At 36.9% G+C, this 12,867-nt stretch overlaps 1 protein-coding gene across 2 annotated transcripts in view; it reads right to left on the bottom strand.

Moving 5' to 3' along the window:
* Positions 1 to 8,954: 8,954 nt before the first annotated feature.
* VTA1 (vesicle trafficking 1) overlaps positions 8,955 to 12,867 on the bottom strand; it is a 63,140-nt gene continuing 59,227 nt past the window's right edge. For both annotated transcript variants that reach the window (XM_058534176.1, XM_058534178.1), the window contains exon 8: positions 8,955 to 10,049. In XM_058534176.1, coding sequence (XP_058390159.1) covers positions 9,904 to 10,049 — 146 coding nt within the window. In that variant the 3' untranslated portion in view covers positions 8,955 to 9,903. The remainder of the gene's footprint in view (positions 10,050 to 12,867) is intronic.

The following is a 12,867-nucleotide window of genomic DNA, read 5'->3' as shown; positions in this document are numbered from 1 at the left end:
GGAAGGATAGGATTAGCTCATCTCAAGCGGCCCTTGCATCTCTAAGAGTTCGTGAATCAAACAGTTTGTCACCTTCATCAGCAATACTAAAGATTTTACCACTTCCTTAGGACTGAATTCAAGTTTCCAGGATTATTCCGCTTCCCCAAGTAGTTAAGAATTGAAATGCCTCAACACTGAGTCCTTCCTGAGAAGGTAAATTGTGACTGTATCAAACACTCCTAATAAGATTCATTCCTTCTTCTCAAAAGACTCATTTGGAGTGACGTGCTGTCTCCAATTCTAGTCAAATTCTTGCACACCTAGACGAAAGAGGGACTAATTGGTGAGGGCCTTGGAAACTTTTTTATGAAAGCACGTTGTGAACTTTTCAACAACTTTTACAAAAACATTAGCATCCTGATGACTTACCTAAGCACTTGCTGAGCAGACGGTCACGGCAACCATCACCACCAGTGGTTCTCTGAGCAAGACTTTGGTGACATTTCCTGTAAGTTGTTGAGACCCACAAGACTCACAAGAGTTGCACCCTTAGTTTTGTCTTTTAAAGCTCTGGGGAGAATATTCCACCCCTCAACCTAATTCCAATTTCCCTCCTCCGCCTAACTCTCCTCCTAGCCCTGTGGAGCCCTGTCTTCTCCATCGCCCTCTCCTCCCTACGGGGAACCCATCCGTCACTTTGCTCTTTCGGTGTCTAAGAGATGTAAAGCACGGGTTTTGGGTTAGGGCAGGGTGTGTGAAGAGCATTAAGAGGACGAGGGCTTATACAAAGTTGGAATCTGTAAGTAGACACACATTCAGCTTCAGAAAGAGTAAAAATACAGGCAAGGATTTAGACTCGAGTCTGTCTATTCTGTCTTTAAGAGATTGCTGCCTATCTTACCGGGACGATGTGACTATACTCGTCCTGTTAGGCAGTTTCTCCTTAGAACTAACACGGCTATTTGGCTGTAATTGAAAAAGGTTACCATGTGCTTTCCACAGTTATGGTTCTCCTCTTATGCTTCCCTTTTATCTTAATTACCCACCTCACTTTCTCTACCGGAATAAGGTGCAACTCAAATGTCACCATCCCAATGAAATGTCCGCTCTAGCCTCCCCAGCTTGGAGAAAGAAAATATTATTAAGTTTTAATAGCAGTTCATGAATGTTTTCTTTTTGGCACTTCAAACAAATGCTTCCAATTGTTTATTTGTGCACGTCTGCATCCCTAAGTAGATTTTGAGCTCCTGAGTAGCAGAGATTTCTAATGAAACTTTATGCCCTCAGGTTACACAACACAGTATTTTGCACTTTGCAACCTCTTAACCAAAGCTTGTTGAACTGAAGTAGATTGAATCCTACTGTCTCTGTTCATCAGCTCAAAGATCATTCATTAGGAATGTTCTGATCTTCTTTTGCAGTCCATTTTGAGGAGAAATAACTACCCAGCACGGCAGGAACAAAAAATACATCTCCAGTCTTAGCAGATGAGATTATAATAGAAAATAAATTATTTTCTGATTTTCTTTGCTTTTTGCTCCACATAATTCTAAAAATAACTTTCAAAAGGATTATTGTCTGATAGATATATATCAAAAATATATATACACCATACAATATATATATACAAACACGTATTTAGCAGGATTTTCTCTGTTATTCTACCTATGAGTGCTGGAACTTTTCTCATAAATGCTGCCAATAAAAAATGAATTAGTCTGAGAACTTTTGCTATAGTGACATAGAATAAATTTTTTTCCAAGCTGCTTGGTTGGCAGACCTCTGGAAATACTTAGAATATGAGGTGATGTTTATAAACAGTATCTCAAGACAATATTGAAGAAAGAATCAATAGATATGTATACTCGTTTGTAAATAACTGAACACATCATGTATTTCTCTTTAAATTCAACACCGCAAAAAGTACACGTTGCTTGCAATCTTCACACATGTAGAAATAAAACCTCCAATCATGAGACAAACAGGGTCAGTAGATCATTCTCATATCATCCTATATAGGAGTCACTCCAAAAGAAGAAAAGGAACCCATTGCAAAAAGAAAAAAAAAAGATAGACTGCTTATATTCAGGGTCATGAGGACCAATTTTAAGGGTCATATTTTCTAACTGTTCCATCAATTACTGACATGAGTGTTAAAGTCTCCAACTATAATTGGAATTTATCTATTTCTCCTTGCACTTGTATTAGTTTCTGCTTTGTGTATTTTGAAGCTCTGTTGTAGGCACATAAACCCTTAGGATTGTTATGTTCTCTTGATTAACTGACTGCTTATCATTCTGCAATGACTCTCTGTCCCTGGTAATATTCTTTGTCAGATTTTTGCTCACTGGCAATCTTCACATTGGCAGAAGAAAATTCCCTGCCCGAAGGAACAGTGATTATTTTGCTGTCCTGGTTGGTTTCAACTTTGCTCAAAGGAGTTTATTTACTGAATTCTTGGCATAGTAACATAAGATATTCAGAGCATATTGACTCATTAAATAGGATGGATGTCAGAATTTGTTTTGAAAACACAGTATAATGTGTCTAATTCAAATGAAGGGGGATTCAAGGACCACAGACCTAACCTCAAACTTTGTCTGCAGAAGTCTGAGGATTATTCTGAGACTTGAAGAATCTCAGATCTTCAAAGGACGTTAGATATCCAGCCCCCGCTGCTCATGTTATATGTGGGAGAACTAATGCCAGAGGAGGGTCAGGGAGGACAAACTTTCTTTAGTCCATGGACAGAATGGATTATGACAACAAGGGAACCAGAACCACAGTTTCCTGACTCAGATATAAGACTCTGCATTATATCACCCTGTGCCCATGTTTTTTTTAATTTTCACATCTTTTCTTCGGTTGCCTGTCTTTGGAGCAGTGGGCAGAAGAGAGTATACATTGAGAAAAAAAAAATTCAAATGAGTTCTGACTTTCCCAAAGCGTTCAGGTCTCAATGGCAGTTTCTGTAACTTTAAACTTCATTTGCCCATTCATCTGTAAAAATAATCTTTTAGTTACAATTTCCTCAGACACTGTAATTATTTTCAATTCTCAACATGGTCTGAATATTTTTTCCTGTTTTAACACATAGAGATTTTCTTGTCAAATAACTCCGATGGGCTTGAATATGTTAATTTCTGCCGGAGTATGGACAGACCAAGAACACACAAACTGCCAGCAGAGAACATGTATGTTCTTACAAGGATGTTATTAGTGTACATTATAAGATGCTCTGAGCACATCTAAGTCACTGTTATCCTTCATGATTTCAACAAATAAAGGACCACGCACTTGAGTTAGGAATCAAGATTTGCTGAGTGGCATGTATGGACTCTACCCAATATTTCAATATTCTGATATTGTGGAATGAGGTTTTCTTAATAACGATGATTAACAAATGATTTCAGAACTTTTTGATGCAATTATCATTATAAATTTATCTCACACTACAATATCAGAGAACAGAGGTTTCTGAACATAATTAACATTTGTTTGATGAGTTCAGTATAATTTCTTTATTCTTTCACCCACTCATCGATTAATTTCACCCTTCGCATGCATAAGCCCTAGGGAGTCCCAGATGTATAAACAGCTCTTACCATCAAGTTGCTTGGCATCTAATGAAGGGAGATATATATATATATATATATATTTATATATATATATATATATATATTAAAAATACAGTTTAACTTACACGATATATAAAATGAAGAGGCAAATAGTAATTTTGCCATGTTACTGTTGTTAGAGGGGTATTATTAGTTTTATACAGAAAGTATAGAAACACAGCACAACAGACAAATCTAAAAGTCCTTCTCTCTTCCTAAGGGTCTTTAAATGTCCCCTGTACCACAACACAAATAACAGAGCTGAGGAATCCAAAAGAGAAAAACAATTCCACGAGTTACCAATAAAGCACCAATGAAGTTACCAATAAAGCCACCAATATGGTTAAAAGCATATTTGAGGGGATCAGAATACATATCTCTATGTATCCATAAAGATACAGAGATAAAGATCACTCTTAAAGTGAAAATTGAGCCACAGACTTGAGGAGGAAATTGAGGGTTGCAATTCTTTCATACTTTCCATCACTTCCAGAGTGAAAATGTCAATTCTTTGGCAGGACTATCAGTGCCTTCATCCCCTGGCCTCCTGTCTTAGTCTGCTCGGGCTGCCATAACAAAAGACCACAGACTAGGGTGGCTTAAACTGTGAGAAATATATTTTCTCATAGTTCTGGAGGCTGAAAATTCCAAGACCAAGGGGCCATCAGGGTTGGTTTCTTTTTGTGTGTGTGTGAGGAAGATCAGCCCTAAGCTAACATCTGTTGCCAATCTTTCTCTTTCTGCTGAGGAAGATTAGCCCTGAGCTAACATCTGTGCCCATCTTCCTCTACTTTATATGGGACGCCACCACAGCACAGCTTGATGAGTGGTGCATAGGTCTGCACCCCGGATCCGAACCTGTGAACCCTGGGCTCCTGAAGCAGAGTGCACGGACTTAACCGCTACGCCACCGGGCTGGCCCCAGGGTTGGTTTCTGGTGAGGCCTTTTTCTGACTTGTAGACGGCTGCCTTCTTGCTGTGTCCTCACATGGCCTCTCCTCTGTGTGTGTGTGCAGAGAGAGAGAGAGAGATCTCTGATGTCTCTTCCTCTTCTTATAAGGACACCAGTCCTTTGGGATTAGGGCCCCACCTTTATGTAACCTTAATTACCTCCCCAAAGGCCCTATCTCCATATAGAGTCACACCGGGAGGTAGAGCTTCAACATATGAAGTTTGAAGGGACACAGTTCAGTGCATAACACCTCCCCACCTGTGCAATCTCACATTTACAACTCCTGGTCTCAACAGACCATCTGCCATAGCAACACTGAATTACTCAAATTCCCTACATTTTTTCCTCCATGCCGTTGCTCATGCTTTTATTTTTGCTCACTTCTCTCTGCTTCTCTGCCTTGCAAAGCTTCAGCTCAACCTCTTCTGTGAGGCCTCTCGCCAGCAAGCATTAGTGTGCTCTTCCAAAACCGCCAATATGGCATTGTCACGTTCAGCTTTAATTGATGGTGCTCAATACATAGTAACATTTTTGAACAAATGAATGTCGATATTTTTACAAGATCTCCCAATATTGCTATGAAGCTAGTTTTCCAGGAAGTTGAAATATTCATGGACTATTGTTATGCGATCATCTTCCTCCCCACATATCAGGGGATATCTGAAGTAAGGGACAGGTGCTCTTGCCTCAGACTTTCAGGTAGAAATTTAATTGAGGAAATAACTGTTACTTTTATATTGAAGTCCATATCCCAATCTGATTTCCTGAAGGTGAAGTGTATCTAATTAAGATAAACAGTAATGTTATTTAAAATAAAAAGGAAAAAACCGGCATGTCTGGGAAACCCAGGATTCCCTAGTGATGTTGGACACCCTCTCCAAGATGGCACGTTAATCCATTGCACAGTCATTCAACTCCTGCTTATTTCTCCCGTGGACTAGTGGTCCATTTGCTGTCAGGCCCTAGGCTCCAGCATGCGTGTTCATGCCCTGTATTCACTGTCTAGCACCCACAGTTAATGGGAACATATTGCCCAGATAATAGAAAAATCTAGCTGCTACACTTCTTACTCTAATAGGAACTGTCCAATGACCTTGATAGCGTGAAGTTACAACATCTCACTGGACTCATACTAATGTAACTGATGGTTTACCTACACGGATGATGCTATGTGAAACAGGCAGTCTGAGCTTGGAAACTTCAGCACTAGCTGTGCAGCCTCAGGCAAACTCATTACCCTGTGGCTTAGCTTCCTCATCTGTCAAACAGCACAATGACAGGACCTACCTCTGAGGACTGTTTTAATATCTGTAAAATGTTTAGAATAGTGCCAGGCATTTAGTAAGCATTCAAATGTTAGCTGTTATATTTACTATTATTAAAGTATTGCTTACTTGGAATTAGTCCTACTTAAGTATACTCCAGCTAACGAGCTTTCAGTGCCACAATCCCACGCAGACATCAAAGATTACAACCCACCGGTACACACACCTCCACAGGAGGGATGTCTTAAAATTTTGTGATCTTTTTCAAGAAGAGAACTTTGCTACTGGTGGAGGTTTATGCATGGTCCAAACTAGATGATCTCATCCAATTGCTTTGGTACAAAAAATGAGTCAAGTTTAAAAAAAAAAAGGGGATGGGTAGAGTTGAAGCTGTGCAGATAACCAAAACCCTTCAGCCCCCAGCTACTGTTCCTTTAGAATTGAAGATCTTCGTAACAATGCTGCTATTAGGGTTTAAGATTCTTGAGAAAGGAAGTATATAGCCTTTCCTTAAACCATACACAGTAACCTCCAATTTCTGCAAGTGCCAGTCGTATATAGATAAATTCCATGAACACCTGAGGGTATTAATTTTCAGGACCTGTAACCGGGATCTTTTTCTTGGTGCAATCTTGAAGCCTGCACACTTCCTTGCCCGTGCTAAGCATGGGAACCGTTCCTGGCTTCTAGCTTCGGTTCAGCAGTGATTTGGTGAGAAGTCTGTGACAATCCCTGCAGATAGGACATTATCTTATTTTTTCTTCCCCCCGTGTCTGCATTGACAAAAACAATGTTATCAAATAGTTTTACTTGGGATGGTCACAAGAACTTCGGAACATTGTACTTTGGCCCAAAGCTCAGCAGAGTTCGGCAACTTTCCCCACTGCAATGAATACTACTCATTCCTTCCAGCACTCCTTCCAGGACTTTGGGTGTCGACCGCCACTCCTCCTAGGCTCCTATCTCAGATCGTTGATCAGAAATACTGTCACTCCACTTTAAAAAGACAGACAGAAACCCATTTCATCTTATTACCTCCCCCACGACCCCTGACCTAAGCCATCAGAATCTCTCATCTCTATGACTGCAGTACTCTCTTAACTGGCCTCCAGCTTCCACCCTTGCCCGCCTTAGGGTCTAGGCCCAGCACAGCAGCCAATGATCCTTTTAAAAGTTAAGTGACATCAGGCTACTCTTCTGTTCAAAACCTTTCAGTACCTTCATCTTGCACAGAGTAAAAGTCAAGTCTCTTACAAAAAGCCTCTATGGCCCTAAGCCTTCTAGCAGATTCACCAGCCTTCCTCACTGACCTCCTCTAACCTCTTCTCTGTCTACCTCCTTCTGCCAGAAACGCCCTTCCTCCCACTCCTTCTTCCCTGAAATGTCACATCAGGGAGGCCTATCCTGACTATCCTATTTAATACGCACGTCTCACACATCCAAGCATTTCCTGCCCCATACTCATTTTCTCCACAGCATTTATCACTATCTAATACAGAAGATCCTCAAGGGTAGTCCCCAGAACTTTCTAACAAGTTCCCAGGAGATGTTGATGCTGGGAGTCCAGGGACCACACTCTGAGAACCACTGCTTCAGGGAAATCTCTCTCCTCCCAGACTCAGTCTTTCTGATTTGGGTAGGGCTAACCCACTCAAACTTGAGGGACCACGAGACTACCTAAAGTTGTTTCTCAGAACTCGGAACGCTAGGCCTCACCCTTAGCGTTTCTCAGTGGGTAGAGTCTGAGATTTGCATTTCTAACAACTACCCTTTGAAAACCACTCGCTGAATACAATATATGATATACTTTTTATTAAGTTTGTTTCCTCCCCACTAGAATATAAAATCTATGAGGTAGGAATTTTTTCTTTTTTCTGCTGTTTCCTCATGATAAGGACAATAGCAGCTGCTCAATAAATACATGCTGAATGACTAAATGGAAATTGCAATCCTAGTGTTACTTCAGAAAATTTCTAACTTTATCTTGTCACATCTTATATAAAGAAATACGGAGTTAAAAAATCTTTAAAGGTCAATCCTCTCACCCAAGAAAACATTTTTAAGCAATGGGCCACAGACACAACTGGGATTTCCTGATATTCAGGAAATAAATTAACACTTTACACTATTATTGTAACATTAATGCTAACAATAATAAACATTTACGTAACGCTGCTATATGCTGAGCACGTCTTGTATAGTATCTCATTTAGTTCTCATAAGAAGCTGAGGTGGCTAGCGGTGTTGCTTCCACTTTACAGATCAGGGTTCTTACACAATAGCCCACTTATCAGTAGAATCCAGGGTTCTCACATTATCTTCTTCCCTCCAGGTGCTCTCCCAATTGGGAGCAACAAAATAGGGTGTGAAATGGGAGGTGACAGTCTTCTTTCTCATGTCCAGACATGCTAAAATTTGAATTAAAACTTGCTGCACTACATTTTCGTCTTATAACACTAAAGATCATTCTAGCCACTTTCCTATTACAATAAAGTTCTAGAGAACTGTATCAGAGCACTGGATTTCTAGATGCAAATGCTGAAACCTACAAATGCAGAAATTCAGTTGCAAAGATATGAAAACGTTCTTCAGAAGGCATGTTTCTTCAGGCTTGTTTCTGCAATAATTTAGAACAGTTTATTCTGTCTGAATAGTCATCTGTCAAACTCTATACAATACCATTACACTTATGCAAAGAAAAACTGAAAGACACAAATGATTATGAGTTAATGATTCATTTTCTTTCCAAAAGACTGTTAGACCAGGGGTCAGAAAACTTTTTCTTAAGGAACCAAATAGTAAATATTTCAGACTTGCAGGCCATATAATTGTGCAATCATGGAAAGCAACCATAGATAAAACAAATGGATATGGTTTTGTTTCAGTGAAATTTCATTTACACAATAGGTGGTCAGCCCATGGACCAGAGTTTGCTGACCCCTATGTTAAAGGACTTCAATTTTAGTGGAATGAATGAAATGGACCAGATAAATTTTGGGTAAATTTGCCAAATTTATCTCTTTTTAAAAATTTTTTGTCTCTTACTACAGAAACATACATATTCCTGTAACTAAAAATAATGACTTAAAAAAACGCCAATTCTAGCATGCAAATCAAAACAGACATTTAGCTCGGTAATAATTTGAACCAGTTGAAAGAATCTTTGTATTTATTTTTTACACAGCACAAGTGCAGGTAACACAGTATAAGTCCATAATTCTCCACAAAACTCATAAACTTAACAACTGAGCATCTAAATTCTTATAATCTCCTGCATCATTCATAGCTATACACTCTATGGAATCCATTCCATAGCAGCAGAAGAGAACCTTAACTTAAAGCACCAAGTTTCCAGGCATTACTACAAATGTCTTCTTTTCATTTTCTACCACATGCAGTCAAACTGCCTATGAAGGAAGTACCGATACACCTTAAGCTTCAGTGGATAAGGGAAAGCAGTTGGGAAACCAACATTATTCGTAAGTCTAAAAGTGCTCTCTCTCTTTACATTTCCTTCCATGAAAAATTGAACTTTTAATGTAGTTATATTTAACATGAATATAAATTGAATTTTGATTTCAGATTCACCTAACAGTTTAGGACGTTCATATTTGTTTTATAAATCTTGAGGAAAACAAAAACATGATCTCTAATCTAGAACATTCTGGCAATCTTTATTAAAAGCTAAATTGAGAATTTTATAGCAAAGTAATACAATCTGTCTGTCCAAATTACAGAATAAAAACATTCCTTAACTTATGCAAATTAAGATACAAAGCTTATTCCCAATACATTTTGTAGAACTGTAGTTTCACGTTTTGAAGCAGGGTTTAATGGGCATTTTTAGGATCTTGCTAACATCAGCCCCACGTACCCAGAGATTACTGGATCCACTAAACGGACAATGAAAACTGGTTAGGCTGCTGCTGAATGCTTCAACAGGAATCTGATAAACAGACACAGATTTCATTGTTCTATTCAGTGGAACTGAAGTCTTCCTTAAAACTGTGTTCCCGATAGGCTGAAGATAGAGTAACGGACTGTTAGTTCTTTAGGCCAAAAACACATGATCTCTTGTACAAAGGCTTCATTCTCTGCCTGTAGTCAGTAACTTGAGGGCCTTCTGCAGATTCTGCACAGCAGTGCTGACATCTTCATACTGCAAAGCACTGCCGGCATATTTGCAGTATTTCTGGGCTCTAGCAAAGTCTTCCGGTGTTAGACGGACATCCCCTAGAAGAAAAAGCGTAACTAAGATTTATATATAAGAATACAAAATGTGTTCTGTTTAGGTTAGCTAAATGCTTACATTTTAAGATTACAGAAAATATTTAAGTTTATGTAAAACATGAAGGTTTTTTTTTTCAATCCCAGTTGTATTTAAATAAATTTTGTTCATGCTATCAATTTTGTCTCTACTAATATAAACAATACACATGCCAATACATAATAAATTATATGAGCAAGATTTTCCTTCTGGAAGTAATGAACTAGAAGGCTTTATATTTTGGCAAATTAATTGCAAAAAATTACATTTTGTGTAAAACAAGGAGAGCAGCTTTGGTGTTTATGCGAGAATTGCTCAGCATCTCTTTTCATGGAACAATACCCAGAGACTAAACATTCAACCCTCATTTAAACTGGAATATAAATATAACCCTCAATAAAAAAAATTAATAAACTTTATGTTAAAATATTACATAAATACTTTAACTTCTTAAGCATGAAAAGATTTTGCATTTGTGTGCCATCCAGATTAACAACTCTATGGTTTAACTGAGGTTTTATATCATTAAACTACACAATTAAATATGTAAACAACCTTACAAATTATTTCTCCAAAATTTATTCTCAGCAAGTTTTCCAGTTATACATTATGATTAGCATGCGTAGAGCCCAACTAAATAATTTGGGTTAAAAAAACCATACTAAAAACATTTCATTTAGTTTAAGATTTGAATATACTTGAATATATACTTCTAAAGATGAAATTAAAAACTGACTTTGTATCTTGTTTTTTGATATAAAGACCATTTTCTTTAGAAGTTTTTATGAAGACTCTAAGGAGAAGTGATCTGAAGGCTGGTAGCATAGACTATAACAGATAATACATTTTGATTTTGTTTATAGGCCTGTACTTATAAATAGAATGACTTTGTTTAGCTGCTTTTAATTTTGCCATAGATATACAGCATAAAATGAAACTTTGACATTATCTAGGTAAGGACTTCAAACTAGGTAGCAATTCCAGGTACTCGCATATTAAATTCTGATCCAAATTATTATTTTCTATAATTTTCAAAAAAGAGTACTGAAACAATGTATCCTAAAGTTTCCAGGCACCTGTAAGTGCTCAGTAACTTTAATGAATGAATATAAAAGAGCTGTCCATATTTTATATCCCACATTTTAAAATGAATACAGTTCAAATAGAATTAAACATTAATTAAATTTCAGATTTTGAGGTAATACACACATATCTACATATAGTAACTAGCCCAGTGTGTTACATATAGTAAGTCTTCAAATATTTGTTGAATTAACATCATTAAAGATTAATAGTTGGTCCCTCTTGTTATGAATCAGAGATTACACATTTGAATTTTAAAAGAACTGATTTTAATTTCCTTGAATTTTGGTCTTTATTAACAAGCAAGTAATACACATCAATAAACTAATAAAATGTAATTATATATTAAAAAATCAAAACCAGTTTCTCCACAATCCTGCTTTTAGTATTTTAGTGACTAGCCACTTGTTACCCATTAAATCCAAAAAACAATTGTCCTGCAGTTCTATTGGCAACTTAGTCAGGCACGCTTCAGCTTGTATTTGTTTCTTGAAAATATCTACTAGCTTCTTTAATGGCTTTTCAAAATATATTAAGAGGCTCCAGTCACCTAGACATACATACTATCTAGGTTGAGTGAGACACCTTTAAAAATTGAGTTTATCTTAACACTGCTTATTTGTGCTTTAATAGTCTATCCTCTTATCTCAAGGCCATCTTTAAGTACATAATGCATCCATCCAGAATTCACCGGACTTGCTGGAAGAAAGCCCTAATGCTCAGGACTAATCTTATTTTTACAGCGTTAGCTTTAGCACCGTTTTGCTGACATATCACTTATTTATTAATCGGATAAAATGTGTATAGTGGCAAGAACTCTTACTATTTTAGTTTTATAAACTAAACTTATCCAGCAACGATAAAACTGTTTTAAAACCTGAATATTGATTTTTTTCATGAAATAATTTCAATACTTATAAAATGTGAAGATTTTTCAACAAAAAAAATATAATTACAGATATGTAATATATACAGCTTATAGACATGTATGACAAATTATATAACTCATATAAAATATAATTAAATAATAACCAATATAGTTTTAGATATAAAATGTAAGTTATAGACTTATATAGAGATGTGAGATTTATTTTCAACAATTAAAAATATAAAGAACTTAAGCCATGTCAAATAGTTACTTTTGCTATTTTGTAACAGTTCATGCTTTCTTTTATTTAAAAAATATAGTCATTATAATGTTATTAATAATAAAACGTGAATTAAAATTTTAAATTACATAAAAATAAAATCTGTCTACAATTAGGATTCTTTTAAATTAGCATTTAAAAACTAAATAGAGAAAGTGGAAAAGACATAGGAACGGAAACACATTTCAGGAAGAGAACAATTGTTCAATTTCAGTTTATCTGATTTTATATTCAAAATAGAAAATACTGCTTAACGCAAAAGATTTTTTTTTATCATTAAAATTTACTAGAAGCCCTAACAGAACCAGAGAGAGCATACTGTAGACCTCAAAGGGGTTTACAGGATTAGAGAGGTTGTCTAATATATCGTCTCTTTTCTGAAATCTGTACTTAGAAGTTCCAGATGGCTTCAGGCAAGACCATCTTTATCAGAGAGCTGCTCCTGCCTTCACAGGGCAGGACAAGAGCAGGGAAGAGGACAGCTAGAGCTATTACAGCAGAAAGACACCCTGGGTCAGCACTGGGTTGAAGATAACATTACTTGGTGTGAAGA

The sequence above is a fragment of the Diceros bicornis genome, chromosome 39, assembly GCF_020826845.1.
Source record: "Diceros bicornis minor isolate mBicDic1 chromosome 39, mDicBic1.mat.cur, whole genome shotgun sequence".
In the NCBI taxonomy this organism is placed as follows: Eukaryota; Metazoa; Chordata; class Mammalia; order Perissodactyla; family Rhinocerotidae; genus Diceros; species Diceros bicornis.
The sequence above is the reverse complement of the archived record's forward strand: the minus strand, read 5'-3'. Positions and strand labels throughout refer to the sequence as shown.